Source organism: Coturnix japonica, chromosome 8 (assembly GCF_001577835.2).
Source record: "Coturnix japonica isolate 7356 chromosome 8, Coturnix japonica 2.1, whole genome shotgun sequence".
NCBI lineage: Eukaryota > Metazoa > Chordata > Aves > Galliformes > Phasianidae > Coturnix > Coturnix japonica.
This window is the reverse complement of record NC_029523.1, coordinates 17,351,694-17,364,478: the sequence shown is the minus strand read 5'-3', so window position 1 is coordinate 17,364,478 and position 12,785 is coordinate 17,351,694. Positions and strand designations below refer to the sequence as shown.

At 56.8% G+C, this 12,785-nt stretch overlaps 2 protein-coding genes across 3 annotated transcripts; both read right to left on the bottom strand.

The window, feature by feature from the left end:
• Nucleotides 1-2,349: 2,349 nt before the first annotated feature.
• On the bottom strand, nucleotides 2,350-7,663 carry CDC20 (cell division cycle 20). Of its 2 annotated transcripts, none has more exons than XM_015870048.2 (11): nucleotides 7,528-7,663; nucleotides 7,155-7,363; nucleotides 6,618-6,763; nucleotides 5,893-5,989; nucleotides 5,250-5,378; nucleotides 4,724-4,920; nucleotides 3,950-4,044; nucleotides 3,526-3,757; nucleotides 3,210-3,335; nucleotides 2,943-3,060; nucleotides 2,350-2,634 (listed from the first exon to the last, which is right to left on the bottom strand). In XM_015870048.2, exons 2-11 carry the CDS (start codon nucleotides 7,357-7,359, stop codon nucleotides 2,456-2,458), a joined length of 1,524 nt encoding a protein of 507 aa, XP_015725534.1. In that variant the 5' UTR covers nucleotides 7,360-7,363; nucleotides 7,528-7,663; the 3' UTR covers nucleotides 2,350-2,455. The 2 variants fall into 2 exon arrangements, with proteins under 2 accessions (XP_015725534.1, XP_032302084.1); XM_032446193.1 differs by having other exon boundaries at nucleotides 7,545-7,659.
• A 419-nt stretch (nucleotides 7,664-8,082) lies between these two features.
• On the bottom strand, nucleotides 8,083-12,193 carry MPL (MPL proto-oncogene, thrombopoietin receptor). The gene is given in 11 exon segments (XM_032446192.1): nucleotides 8,083-8,315; nucleotides 8,399-8,486; nucleotides 8,558-8,919; nucleotides 8,921-9,096; nucleotides 9,216-9,388; nucleotides 9,487-9,616; nucleotides 9,729-9,885; nucleotides 9,950-10,164; nucleotides 10,284-10,459; nucleotides 10,576-10,702; nucleotides 12,062-12,193. Coding segments are annotated over 11 exon segments (1,923 nt in total). The 5' UTR covers nucleotides 12,165-12,193; the 3' UTR covers nucleotides 8,083-8,099.
• Between the last annotated feature and the right edge of the window lie 592 nt (nucleotides 12,194-12,785).

Here is a 12,785-nt window from a genome sequence, read left to right as displayed (position 1 = left end):
GCAGGTTTGTGCTGGTGGGGAGAGGGTTGTACTGTGCTGATGAAGCAGATGGCAGATTGTTTCCAAGCCCTTTAGTAGAGGGGTGCTCAGGGCAGGAAATGTGTCAAGGCTCCTGTTGTGAAAGTGGCTCCACCCTGTTAAAGAATGGCTGGGGTGGAACAGAGGTGTGGGCTGGGACCTGGGCCAGTAGAAGCTGCTGCTGCTTTTCAGAAATCCTGGCTCCGGTGCAGAATTGGGGTGGAGTGGGGATTAGAGACTGTGGAAACCCAGGTTATGGGGAAAACAGCAGGAAGGGCAGCTAGATGCTTTCTGAAGAGAAGGGAATCTGCTTAAAGCTGTTACCGTCTCTGAGTTATGAGGGTGTGCTGATCTCTGCAGGAAGCATTTTGGGATGAACAGAGGACAGTTTCGGCTGCTGCTGTCTTGCTCTTGCTACAACAGTGCATCTTCCTCAGCTTGGTTCTGTTCCTCTCTACCAGCTGAAAAAGTTTGGCTTTTATTCGGAGTGGTCAGTACTGCCTTCCCCATCACCTTGTGCTGAGTGGGAAGGCCGGACTTGAATGTTGACTCAGTCTTGAGGCTTGGGCTGGGTAGCCAGCCAGCTTGTGGGGCAAGGAGGAATGCATGAATCCAGCAGGCCTCCAGGTGAGTTTCACTATAAATTTGATTGTGGTGTGGGAAGGCTTTAGTGGAAGTGTAGCCAAAGCCTTGCAGCTGGATTTGGTGTGGGTGAGAGCTCGGTTACTTCTGCCTTGCCTCACTGTACATCCCTTAGGAGGGATGCCAGGCTGCTGCCCTGTGTAAACATTCTTTCCCATTCCTACTGGTGCCCCTCCTGGGGTAGGGTCTGACAGGGTTCTGGTTCTTGTTGAACTGGTTGTATATCAGCTCAGTGCTCAGAATTCACACCTTGAGCTGGGGACAGTCCAGCTGAGACAGAGTTCTGCTGTTGTTTAGCTTCCTTTCCTCTCTCTGCTTCTAGCTGGCTCTTAAAGCCAGTCCTGTCACTGCTTTTGCCCAAAATAGTAACAGGAGTTTAAACTACTTACACTTGATATTTTAAAAGAGGGCTGTTCCTTCTACGTGCTCTGCTTGCCCTTCCTCCAATTGTTCCTATTAGCTTGTGATCTTTCCATGGGTGGGCTGTGGAGCTTAGTCATTTATTCCCTGTTGGGGGCAGGCAGTTCCAAACTGCATTTACACCCTATATGGCAGTTGCAGGGTTGTTGTGGGAGCTTAGCTCCCTCCTTCCCTCCAGGGTAGCAGGACCAGTATCTATGTAATCCCATCTCCTTCCAGTAATGCTCAGGGGACTTTCAAGAGCCATGTAAAAGCAGTTTTGGAGGCGAGCATGGGCTAAGAATGTAGGCAAGCCAAACCCTGAGGAAGATAAACCACTGTTCCATTGGGGTAGGTGGAAAAACTGCGCTAACTTTCAGGCATGGAAAGCCTTCTTTCCAGACACAGAAACAGATGGCAAGCGAGGCTGAGTAGTGGAAGACACAGAGCAGCAAACTTGCCTTAACTTCCATTACTTGGGCAAGGGGGGGAAGGCTCTTAAAGCAGCAACCCAGGCTTGGGCAGGGAACAGATCTCTTTGCCACCCTGACCCCATCTGCCCCTAGACTTCCTTTGCCCTTCCAGGTAACAAATAGGAGTATAGAAAGGTCATTCCTGTGCTCAGGCTGTGCCTGTCTATCCTTCCTCCTGCTGCAGCTGCTGTGACTCCCCTCTGTGCCAGCATTATGTGCAGCCCTTCTCTGCTGCCTATGATCTAAGGCAGTGGCTGCCTGGTGCAGCACACAATACTTCCACCTGTCCCCACCTGTGAAGGCTTGTCTGTTTGAATGGCAGAAGCAGTTGGAGCCAGGTGCAGCATGATCCTATGCTAAAAGGAAGGTGGAAGCAGCCTATGAGTTGCACAGGCAGCCTATGAGTTGCACAGGCTTTGCTAAGCTGCTTTGCATAGGCTAAGATGTTAATCACAGCTGTGCAGTTCTCCAGGCTTCCCCAAATAGCCCTAAGCAGGGGTGGGTGCACAGTACCCTGGTACAGCCCTCAGACAATGTAGTTCCACATGCAGAGTAGCATGGGCAGCTATAGCCCAGGTCAAGGTTCACTGTATCCTTTAGCTTAAGATGTTCAAAAAGGTGTGAGATGCTCCCTATATGACTTCACTAGGGAAAGGAGAGTTTCAGAGGCACAGTCTAGACATTAACTTCATCTTGAGAAGAATTACAGCTGCCAACAGTGAACCCCATATTATAAACAGTTCTGCTTCTTACCCACAAAACAAAATTCAGGGAAAACGTTCTTGTTGATCTAAGCCACAGATGGCACTTTCTTCCATTGGCTTTAAAAGGCAAAGGCAAATTAAAGCTGTTTATTAACATTTAAAATACTGTACAGTGTGCAAGCCCCTGTCCCAGCTTCCCACAACGCTGACTCCATGCACTTATCGGATGCCCTGGTGAATGATGCTGCTCTTGGCACTGTTTGCCTTCTCTTTTTCCTTCTTCTTTATGGGATCCATCTCAAAGCAGCGCCAGAGTCGCAGTGTTTCATCAGCAGCTGCCGATGCTACTGTGACACCGTCTGGGCTCATGGTCAGGTTCAGGACACGGGCAGTGTGACCTAAGGAAGCGTGCAGTCAGGGCTGTGCTGATTCTAAACACCACTGTGGTTCCCCCTCACCTTTTCAACTTACACATTCCTCACCCTCATAAACCTCAACAGCCTGCATTATCGCCCCTGTAACATGCTGAAGTCTTAAAAGGTCACATCCTCAGCCCACAACTGGAGCACCTAAGCACGCTAGTGTCCAGGGCTATCCTCTTTCTTATTATCAGTGCTTCAGATTAGACAAGCAGCGGCCTAGTTATCAAGCTGAGGATCAAATCTGCCTTCAGCCCTCTCTCCCCCTGACAAAGAGCTCAGCTTACCTCGAAGTTCAGTGACTTTGGCCATAGTTGGATACTTCCATATCACTAGCTGATTCTGTGCAAAGCCGTGGCCTGAAATGAACTCTTTGTAGGTTGTTGACCACAGGATAGAACAGACCTGTGAAGAGGCAGAAATACCATGAAGACACAAGCTACTTGTGCTGATGTTCATCAGCAAGGATGAGCCCCTGCTGGCTCCCTGATGTTTCCCAGGGCCCAGGCCTTAGGAGCCACTGTATGCGATTAAGAATTTATCTTACGGCTCACCTGGGAGTGGGCATCAACAGCACTGAGACAAGTGCCAGAACAGACATTCCAGATGCGAATGTGTCTGTCACTGGTTCCACCTCCAGTGGCCAGAACGTTTGACTGCCACGGACACCATGCCACAGCCTGAGGAAGAAACAGTTCCTTTTAAGAAGTACAAAAGGCAGCCTGTTCCCTATTGCACCTTTCAGAGCTCATGGCACAGCAGCTCCAGGACAGCCTCCCTCCAAGAGCGCAGGGGCTACAGCAAGTGCTGCACACCTGCCTTTCACACAGACATGCCCCCACACTGCGCACACAGCAGACCTGCACTCACCTTGACAGCACCCTGGTGCTGAGTGAAGGTCTGTACAGGACTGAAGTCTCCACTGTCCCCCTGAACAGATGGCCAGATGTTCACCAGGTTGTCATTGCCACCACTGGCCAGGTAGCGACCATCTAGAGACCACTTGAGTCCGCACACCTCTTGTGTATGGCCAGTAAGAGTGGCCACGTGGTGCTCAGCCACTCTGACGTCATGGTGGTGGATGTGACCGGTTCGTGACCCACTGCAGAGAGGAGGTTCACAGCATCAGAATAGCTCCTTTTCACCAAAAGCTGGTTTTGTGCTATTGCAAGGCTGCCTTTTTTTGCCACTGGGTTTCAACCAGTGTTAACCACTGACACGAGCAGAGCAGCCACAGAACCTCTTCACAACTGACTGTGTCCAGCAGCTGGACACTGCTTCACCCCAGCTTTACCTGGAGAGGATGTAGCTGTTCCAGCTGAGGGACCCCACACGAGAAGAATGGCTGGTCATACTTCGGAGACGCTTCTGCTGCTGTATGTCCCATAGCTAGAGAGGCAAGAGCATTATGTTCTCCAGAGGGTAATGAACAGGAACACTATTGCTTTGCCATGAAACCTTACTACACAGGCTCTGGCATTTGACCTCTTCAGTATGGGAACAGTAATTTCTCACATATGGAACAAAGTTATTCCAGCCATCAGAAAATCCCTGAAATCTGCCTTGCTGATGCAGTTTGTCACTGACCACAGCTGGGTGCAGACACTTCCACCTTATGCTGGTCTTAGCACCCTCAGCATCACAAGGCAGAGGCTGTAACTACTAATAGTCACAAGACCACAGGAAGGATTCCCACTGCAGTGAAGATCACTTACAGACTTTTGGAGAGCAGCAGTAGATGACAGAGCTGTAAAGAACTACTTAGAATTTGTGCTACCTAATGATGATGTGAGCATAAGGAGCCCTTCAGACAATACTGCTCTCTGACATAGAGGCACAGATGTGACAAGTTCTCTACAGGCCTCTGTCACAAGTCCATTCCTCTGCTCCCACAGTGGGCATCAATTCACTGAACTATAATAAGTCTGAGAACACTCCTCTCCCCTCTGCCTAAGGATAAAGACAAGTCAAAACACACTGTGTCTTTCCTGTGCTAGCCAAGACTTAGTTCCCAGGCCCCACAGTTCCAGCAATCCTTAAACAACACCTCTCATTTTACTGCACTCACCTGGACCTCAGCATTTCTTGTGCCAACAGCAAGGTAGTTTCCTTCTTTAATCCATGACACGGAGGACACATAGTCATCTGGATTCTCTATCTGCAGCAGCTGGATGATTTCCCCAGATGAGTGATTCCACAGATAGACACTGTTGTCCAGAGCCACTGCCAGGAAGTTCTGAGAGCTCCAGTCAATGAGATTCAGATCTGCAATTTGGAAGAGCAGTGTAGCTCACAAAGTGCTGACATGCAGAGCCCCACCCACATCTTCACTCAGCACTGCAGGGAAATATCTTCACTAATGCTGATGATGCCACATCTCCCATGTGTGCGTGCAGGTAAGGGGCAGCCCCCTGGGGTTCACCATGCCCAATTCAAGTCACCCACACAGTGCTGTGGACTATTAGGCAGCACAGAGACACTCCAGAAGTGGTCAGTGCCAATCTGGGTGCATGAGAAACTGAAACAGCCCAATGAGAGAGTTTCAGTTCATCAGACCACACTGCAAAACGATCTCAACACCGCAGCCTACTTACAATAGTCATTGCGAATCTCTGGTGCATCCAGGATCCGGTCTGGCATTGAGGGAATGTATCTACCGTGCTTCCTACTGGAAGCTGGTGTAGTCTTCTGGCTGTACAGCACTTTCAGGTTATTCTGATAGCCTGTGCACAGAGAAACAGCTTTGATATCCTGCTTCCTCCTGACCGTTCACCCAACTAGAAAACCCCTTGAGTTAGGATAAAGGCCTGGAGAAGAGATCTGGGCAGAAGAGCACTGTGTTACAGCATCACTGGCAGCATCACTTGCTGAATCAGAGCAGGTTCCAATTCCCCAGCTCACAAGAACACATTTAACTGACCATTGCTACCAGCTTTCTTGCCTAGGAACTTTGAAGCAGGCAGACTTCAGGAAAACACATTATCTGCAGCACAAGTTAACAACTGCCAGTCATGACCCAACTTTCATAACACAGTGCAATGAGAAGCCTCACACAAACAACATGGCAGCTGTTCCACCAGTCCCTGAGCTTCAGGAAATGAGAGAAATTCCAGTGTGCAGAGAACTCTGAGCTGCAGCCAGCTGGTCTCTCTCATGGCCAGATAGAGGACCATGTGAGCTGCAGCTCCCCACACAGATCTCTGTACCCAAGTCCCTCCAGCAGACCCTGCATTGTACCTTCTGGAGCATTCTGTGGCTTCCCACTAAGGCGGAGAATCTTTGCCTCTTCTACATCGAAGCCATTAAGATTCACTGCCCAGGATTTCTGTTGCTCCTAAAAAAACAAACCACACTCATCAAGAATCATTTGAAATACCACCCTTAACAAAACTGCAGCTGGTACAAGACAGTTTGGTTGCACTATGGGGTTCAGCTGTATGTAGGCAGCTCAAAGTAGGTTTATTTCCTTGGACACCATCAGCAGAACATGGTGCTGTTCCCATGCAGCGAAGAGGCAAATTCTATGTCCCACCATCAGTGCAGAAAGCTGAATCCACAAGAGACCAGATGCTTCATAAACACATTTCAGAGCACTATGTGCACATCCCAGAATTGCTCCCCATGCAGACACTGTCCTAGAGGAGCTGCTGCCAGCAGTTCCACAATGCCCAGGGTCACAGCTCTGGTCTCTGCAACCTCAGTAGTCCAAGTTCTGTTGTCAGAAGCTGCACAAGCCAAAGTAGAAGCCTGTGCTGAAGGAAATACCTCTGCAGAGCAGCTGTGCTCTGTGCAGGCTGTGCACTAATTCCACTTGCAAGCACCTTGCAAGGCCCAGCACTGGAAGCGGAGCTGGTGGGGTCTCTCATCCCCATGGGCTGCTTTGTGAGTCTGCTTCTGTGAGAGATCATGAGATACTGGGTATTTAGCAATGCTCATCACATTGATCTCAGTGCTGCGCTCACCTTCTTGGTAGGGGAATTTTCAGCAGGGTCATTCTCTTTGGTTAGGAGGAAATTGGCCATATCCATCTGCATAGCACTACGGTTGGGAATGTAGCGATCCCCTCCAGCTTTTGTGGGGGTGCTCTGGACTTTGGCTCCAGATTTGCCTGCGTTCACACACACAAACATTGTTTTAGAGTTATTAAGTCTGCATTCAACAAACTGAAAGCAAAACCAACACCGTTACCAAGAGGCGTTACCAGGACACAGAGCACACAAACCGCTCGAGCAGCTCTTCCCATCCTCCCCCTTTCTCCCCGCATTAAGGCACCGATCTCAGGTCGGGAGCAGCCCAGGCGATAACTGCAGGTTGTGCCGGTGCTCACAGAGCAGGGGGGGCCATTTCCCAGCGCTCCAGCACACGGTGCTGACAAGGCCACAGCCTCCCACGCCGAGTCCCAGCACAGCCGAGCGCTTGTGGGCTGCTCCCCGCCCCATGGCGGCCCGGCACAGCCCGGCACAGCCCCGCTCCCCCTCCGTCCCCATCCCGCCGCTCACCGGGTGTCTTTGCCGGCGTCTTGCTGCCGCTGTAGGAGCGGTTTGCCGGCTTCATGGGCGACACGCTGCCGGCGGGGCTGGGGCTGGGGCCCGCTCCGCTGCTCTCCTTGGCCTTGCGCTGCCATCGCGCGGGCGGGGCGTTGGGGATCGGGGTGTCCAGCTTCAGCAGCCCGTGCAGGTCCGCCTCGAACACGAAATGCGCCATGGCGCTAAGGGCGGCACGCAGGGTCAGCACGGACCCTCCGACCCCTCCCCTCCCGTCAGGCCGCGCCTCGAGCCCCCCTTCCCCGCTGCTTCCCCCCTTTAAGGCCGTAACCCCCCCGCACGGACCCCTTCCCTTCCCCATCCCATTCCCCTCCCCAGCCCCGCTCACCTCCGCTCCCCGCTCACCCTCACGCAGCGCCCCCTCCGCTCTGCGGGGCTTTTAAACCCCCGCGGCCTCGCTTCCCATTGGCCGGTTCAAATCTAAACCGCCGCACGTTGCCGTGACCACCCCAATGAGCCGACGAGTGGGGCGGGGCTTTACCCGGAGGGACGCACTGAGCACGGAGATGGAGGTACGAGGGTATGGGATGGGATGGGATGGGTTGGGGTGGGATGGGATGGGATGGGATGGGACGGGACGGGACGGGACGGGACGGGACGGGATGGGGATGGGATGGGACGGGATGGGATGGGATGGGATGGGATGGGATGGGACGGGATGGGACGGGACGGGACGGGATGGACGGGACGGGATGGGACGGGATCGGGAACGGGATGGGGATGGGACGGGACGGGATGGGACGGGATGGGATGGGATGGGATGGGATGGGACGGGATGGGGTGGGATGGGGTGGGGATGGGATGGGGCGGGACGGGATGGGACGGGATGGGGTGGGGTGGGATGGGGATGGGGTGGGACCGGCGTGAAGGAGGGAAGAGAGCGCATGTTTGGTCTGTATTTTATATGGCAGGGGGAAAAGGGGCCGGTTGCTCTCGTCGCGGCTCCCAGCCGGCCATGAGCAGGTAGGAGTGGTTGGTGATGTCGGTGCTGGACGCCGGGCGGGTGGCGGCGGGTTCCTGCGGTCGGTGCCCGGTGTTCTGGCGCGGTGCGGGCAGCACCTCGAGCCGGCAGGGCAGCACCGCGTCCTCCGGCGGCTGCTTGTAGAAGGCGCCGAGCTGGGGGGGCGGAGGAGACGCGCTCGGGGCGGCCCTGGAGCTGCGGGGCGGCCCGTCCCGTCCCGTCCCGTCCCGGCGCTCACCCGGTTCTGTTTGGGGCTGTCGTGCAGGAACGTGCCCAGCGCTCGGTGCAGGTCGGGGACGGGCGGCCACAGCTTCTGCTTCACGCTGCTGAGGGGCAGCGGGGCGATGTGGGCGGACGCCCGGCCCCGAGCACAGCGTTACCCGCTGTACAACCTTACCTGTACAGGGACGGGAAGGTGCAGCGCAGCCCCAGCAGCACCCCCGTGAAGATCAGCGGCGCCACCGTCACGCTCGGGATCAGCCAACCTGGTGCGGACGGGCGGTTCTGCAGAGCGGGACGATCCTCCTCGTCCCACCCGGGACCCCCCGGCCCCGCCCGGCCCTTACCCGCCTCGGCCGCCACGTCGACCACGACGGGCCGGGACCACTCGCTCCAGCTGCCCCGGTACCGCGGCCCGCCGGGCTGAGCCCGCACCTGGGCGCGATAGCGGGCACCGGGCCGCAGCTCCAGCACCTCCTTCCTGGCCGCCCGCGGGACCTGCAGCACCTGCGGGCGGAGCTGAGCTGGGGCCGTGTCGGAGCCTGAGGCCGCCCCGTGCCGGGCCCTGCATCACCTTCCAGTCCGTGCCGTTGTCCGAGGTGTAGCGGACCTGGTACTCCAGCTGCTCCGCCAGCGCCTCCAAGGGCGGCAGCCACTGCAAACTGAGCCGGCCATGGGACGCCGTCGCCTGGACGAGCCGCGGGGCCTCCGTGAGCACTGCGGGATGTGGATGTGGATGTGGATGTGGATGTGGATGTGGATGTGGATGTGGATGTGGATGTGGATGTGGGATGGGACCCTGCCCCCAGCGGGGGATGCTGGACGCGGGGACTCACCGGCCTGGTGCATCCAGAAGGGCTCCTGGAAGTAGCTGAGCACAGGCGGCTCATGGAGCCGAGTGATGTTCACCAGGACGGCGATGGGGCTGCCAGACACGGGCTGGAAGGTGCAGGAGTGGCTGCCCCGTGTCCCCACGCTGGTGTCCTCACACTGCTGCCACGTGTGCTCCCTGTGCAGCAGGGAGGCAGCCGGTCACCCTGCAGTGCTAACACTGCTGCCATCACTCTCTGCTTGGGGCACAGCTCCGTGTCATTGCTCGCCCTTTACCTCGTGCCAGCTCCACCTGGAGATGCCCGGTAGAAGAGCTCATGGGTGCTGTGATTCTCTGCGGGGTCCCAGCTCCACACACAGCGCACACAGCGCAGGTCAGGAGTGCTGCAGTGCAGCCCGATGTCCCCTGAGCAGGTGAGAGCCATGGCAGAGTGGGCTGCTTCCCCTCACACCCTGCACAGCCCAGCTCCATATGTGGGCACTGCAGCCCCCGGCAGCACAGACAGGGGGTCTCTCACCAGAAGAGTGGGGCGTCTCTGCCACCACCACGTCCGACCATGGTCCCCAGACTCCATCCATAGAGGTGCCGTCAGGTTTGCTGCGCACCTGGATGTGGTACCTCACCCCAGGCTGCAGCTCCTGGAGAACCACCCACGTGTCGGCCTGCACCAGAGCCTAAAGAGAGCGGTGAGGGTTGGGTTGCTGCCATAGGCCCAAATCCCACAGCCCCTGTATGTACCTGCCCTGCTCCCTGGGAGGATGCAGCTTCTCTGGCTGTGGGAGGTTGAGCTGGTGCTGTGCCACGGGGTGTCACTGCGGGGGTCACGGGGTGGTAGCACAGCTCGTAGAGGAAGAAGTTGGGGTAGTCGGCAAGTGGCGGCTGCCATGACACACGGAGCTGCCCTGTGGCTCCGGCCCAGCGGGCGCTGATGTTCAGCGGTGGGGCAATGAGACCTGCAGGAATGTGTTGGGGCATCCCCAGTGTTACAGCAGCCACAAGGCCCCAATACTGCCTGGAAGAGGAGGGGACACCGAGGTTCAGGGATCAGGGCTGTGCCACAGGAGGGACTCACCCACTGCATCCACGCTGAGCTTCCTCCTGTGCCTAGTCTGGTTGGTGGCAGCGTCCAGCACAAGGACATGGAGCTGGGTGAAGAGCCGCACGTCCTGGCTGGGGAACACACAGATGTGCCGCGTCCCACTGCCCCCACAGCGCTGCCTGGTGACTGCACACATGGTGGGTGCATCCCTGAGGAACAGATGGGGTCCTCCAGCACCCTGAGCCTGGGGTCAGCTGGACGGAGGGGATTTGGGGATGCGGTCCCTCAGTGTCACCGCTCCTTCCCACGTCCCCGCCGGCTCTACCTGCGGTACCAGTAGTAGCAGTGGTGTATGGCGCTTGCATCCTCCTCATCCCAGAAACACGTGAGGTCCTCGAAGGAGCGGGAGAAGCAGAGGATGTCCTGGGGCACCTCTGCCAGCAGCGCGGCATCTGGTGGGAGGGTGGGCATGAAGGATCCCCCGGCTGCCTCAAACCCTGCATGGCCCCTCCTGCCCGAGTCCCCCACCAGCACAGGGAGGGATGTGTACGTCACCACTGCTCCCCCTCCCCAGCACACGGGGTCTTTGGGACAAACAAACATCCCAAAATAGCCCTGTGGTCAGAGGGGCTCTGGAGATCAGTGGGAAGCACCCGGCTGGGCTCACTCCGGAAGGCACGTGGAAGTGCGATAAGGAGAGCAGTGCCCGGGAGAGGCGAGGGCCTGGGGCTGGTGTGGGGTTTGCAGCCCTGGGTATAGGGGGATGCTTGGCAACAAATGGGCTCTGCTGGGGGGCTGTGGGTTTGCCCCTTCCCCAGGCACACTGATCACACTGATCTCCTTCTTGTTGCAGGGGTGAACTGGAGCATCGCACCTCAACACTGTGCTGCTGGCTGATCCCACCCCAGGTGAAAGGAGTGAGCACAGGAATGCCACAGTGCCCAGATGTCTGCCAGGTGTCCCCCTGCTCTCCCTGCCCCTTACCTTGCCCTGACCCCCAGCCCTGTTCCTCCTTTCCCAGATAGCATCTCCTTCCTCCCCAGCCACATGCTCTGCCCGCAGACCACAGCCTGCTCTCCTACCTGCCCTTCCCTTTTCACGCCCCCAGCCACTCCATTCTCTCTCGACCTTCCCCAGCACTGTTCCCCACCCAGTCTCAGGATGGTACAGGCACCTGTGTGCCCCTGCTTTGGCCATGGCCCATGGGTTCCCAGAGCACCCTCATGGCACAGCTCTGCAGCTGGTACAAAGCGAGCTCAGGCATCATGCTGGCACTGTAGCAGTGGTCTGTGGGCTTAGAAGCAGAGGGTGAGCTCAAAGCCTCTTTTCCTCCCCCTGCACCTGTAGGGGTGAATTAAAGGATGCTCCTGTGAGCACTGTAGCATTCTGACCACAGATCTTGGATGGTTGTGAAAACAGGAGTGTGAGATTAAAGGTTTTGACCAGTTAATGTTTTATATAGTGTTACAGAAAGAGTGAAAGGGCCTAAGGCTTAAAGTATCATTGACCCTCCTGGGGCTGGCTCAGGGCTGGATGGAAAGAGCCCATGGAGCACTAAGGTGGCACCAGGCTGGGCATGCTGGCAATGTGATGTCATGGGGCTGAGGGCTGCCACCCCAAACTGTGCCTGGCAGCTGCAGGGAGCAGGGCACCCCTTTGTTTCAGGCACCCCGCAGTGCCCCACGTGTGACCAAATGCATCCTCCAGCAGACCCTTCTGGAGCCCCCTCCCTCACCCCACACCCCCCTGGCTGCTGCAGGGCGCAGCTCCCTGCGATCTTCCCATGGGGGAACAATGTCCCCAGGACATACCTTGGGATGTCACTGGCTCGATGTCCATGGCGGGGCTGTGCCGGCTCAGCAGGATGGCAGTGAGCAGAGCAGGCAGCCAGCCCTGGTGCAGGCAGGCTGCCATCCCTCCTGTAGCACTTGGTACTTCCCAGCACCCTGACTGCTGCCCCGGCTCTGTGGGGTGATACCTTTATCTGGGAAGTGTAGGCTGTGCTGCTCAGGAAGCCTGGCTGGAGGCTCCCCTCACCCCATCACCGGCACTTCCCCGTGCCCAAAACCACCACGCTGCAGCCCCTCCACCAGCACCACAGTGCCAAGAGAGGCTGCTCCCATCAGATAGGCAGCACGTCCTGCCTTGTGGCTGGCGGCATGGGGTGGGAAGAACAACAGCCACTGAGGAAGCAGGGAGGCCCCTTCTATGGGCTGGGCAGACTGTGGGACTTGGGGACACCCGCACCCTCAGTGACATGTCAGAGCTCAGGGTGTGGGATGGTGGCTCTGGCTCCATCTCACTCTACGCTGCCCCACTCTGTGCAGCCCCACTATGGCACAGGCAGGTTGGCATCATCAGCCCCATGGCACCACCATCCTGGGGGCGTGGAGGGGAAGGGGGGAACAGCCAGCACCAGCTGGTCGTGTTGTTTTTCTCAGTCCAATCCCACTTCCTTCTCCATCTGGTGACCGGGCTTTGCAGGCAACAAGCACAAACCCTTTGGTTCAGCATGGCTGCCCCGCGTGCTGTTCA

Bases quoted from the DNA above. Each gene is read 5' to 3' on its own strand.
- CDC20 (XM_015870048.2), bottom strand. From the start codon at position 7,359: ATGGCGCATTTCGTGTTCGAGGCGGACCTGCACGGGCTGCTGAAGCTG. The intron at 5,379-5,892 runs GTACAATGCAGG...CTCTGTGCACAG, and splicing joins GCCACAGAATGCTCCAGAAG to GCTATCAGAATAACCTGAAA. The intron at 3,061-3,209 runs GTGAGCCGTAAG...GCCTCTTCACAG, and splicing joins CTGTTGATGCCCACTCCCAG to GTCTGTTCTATCCTGTGGTC.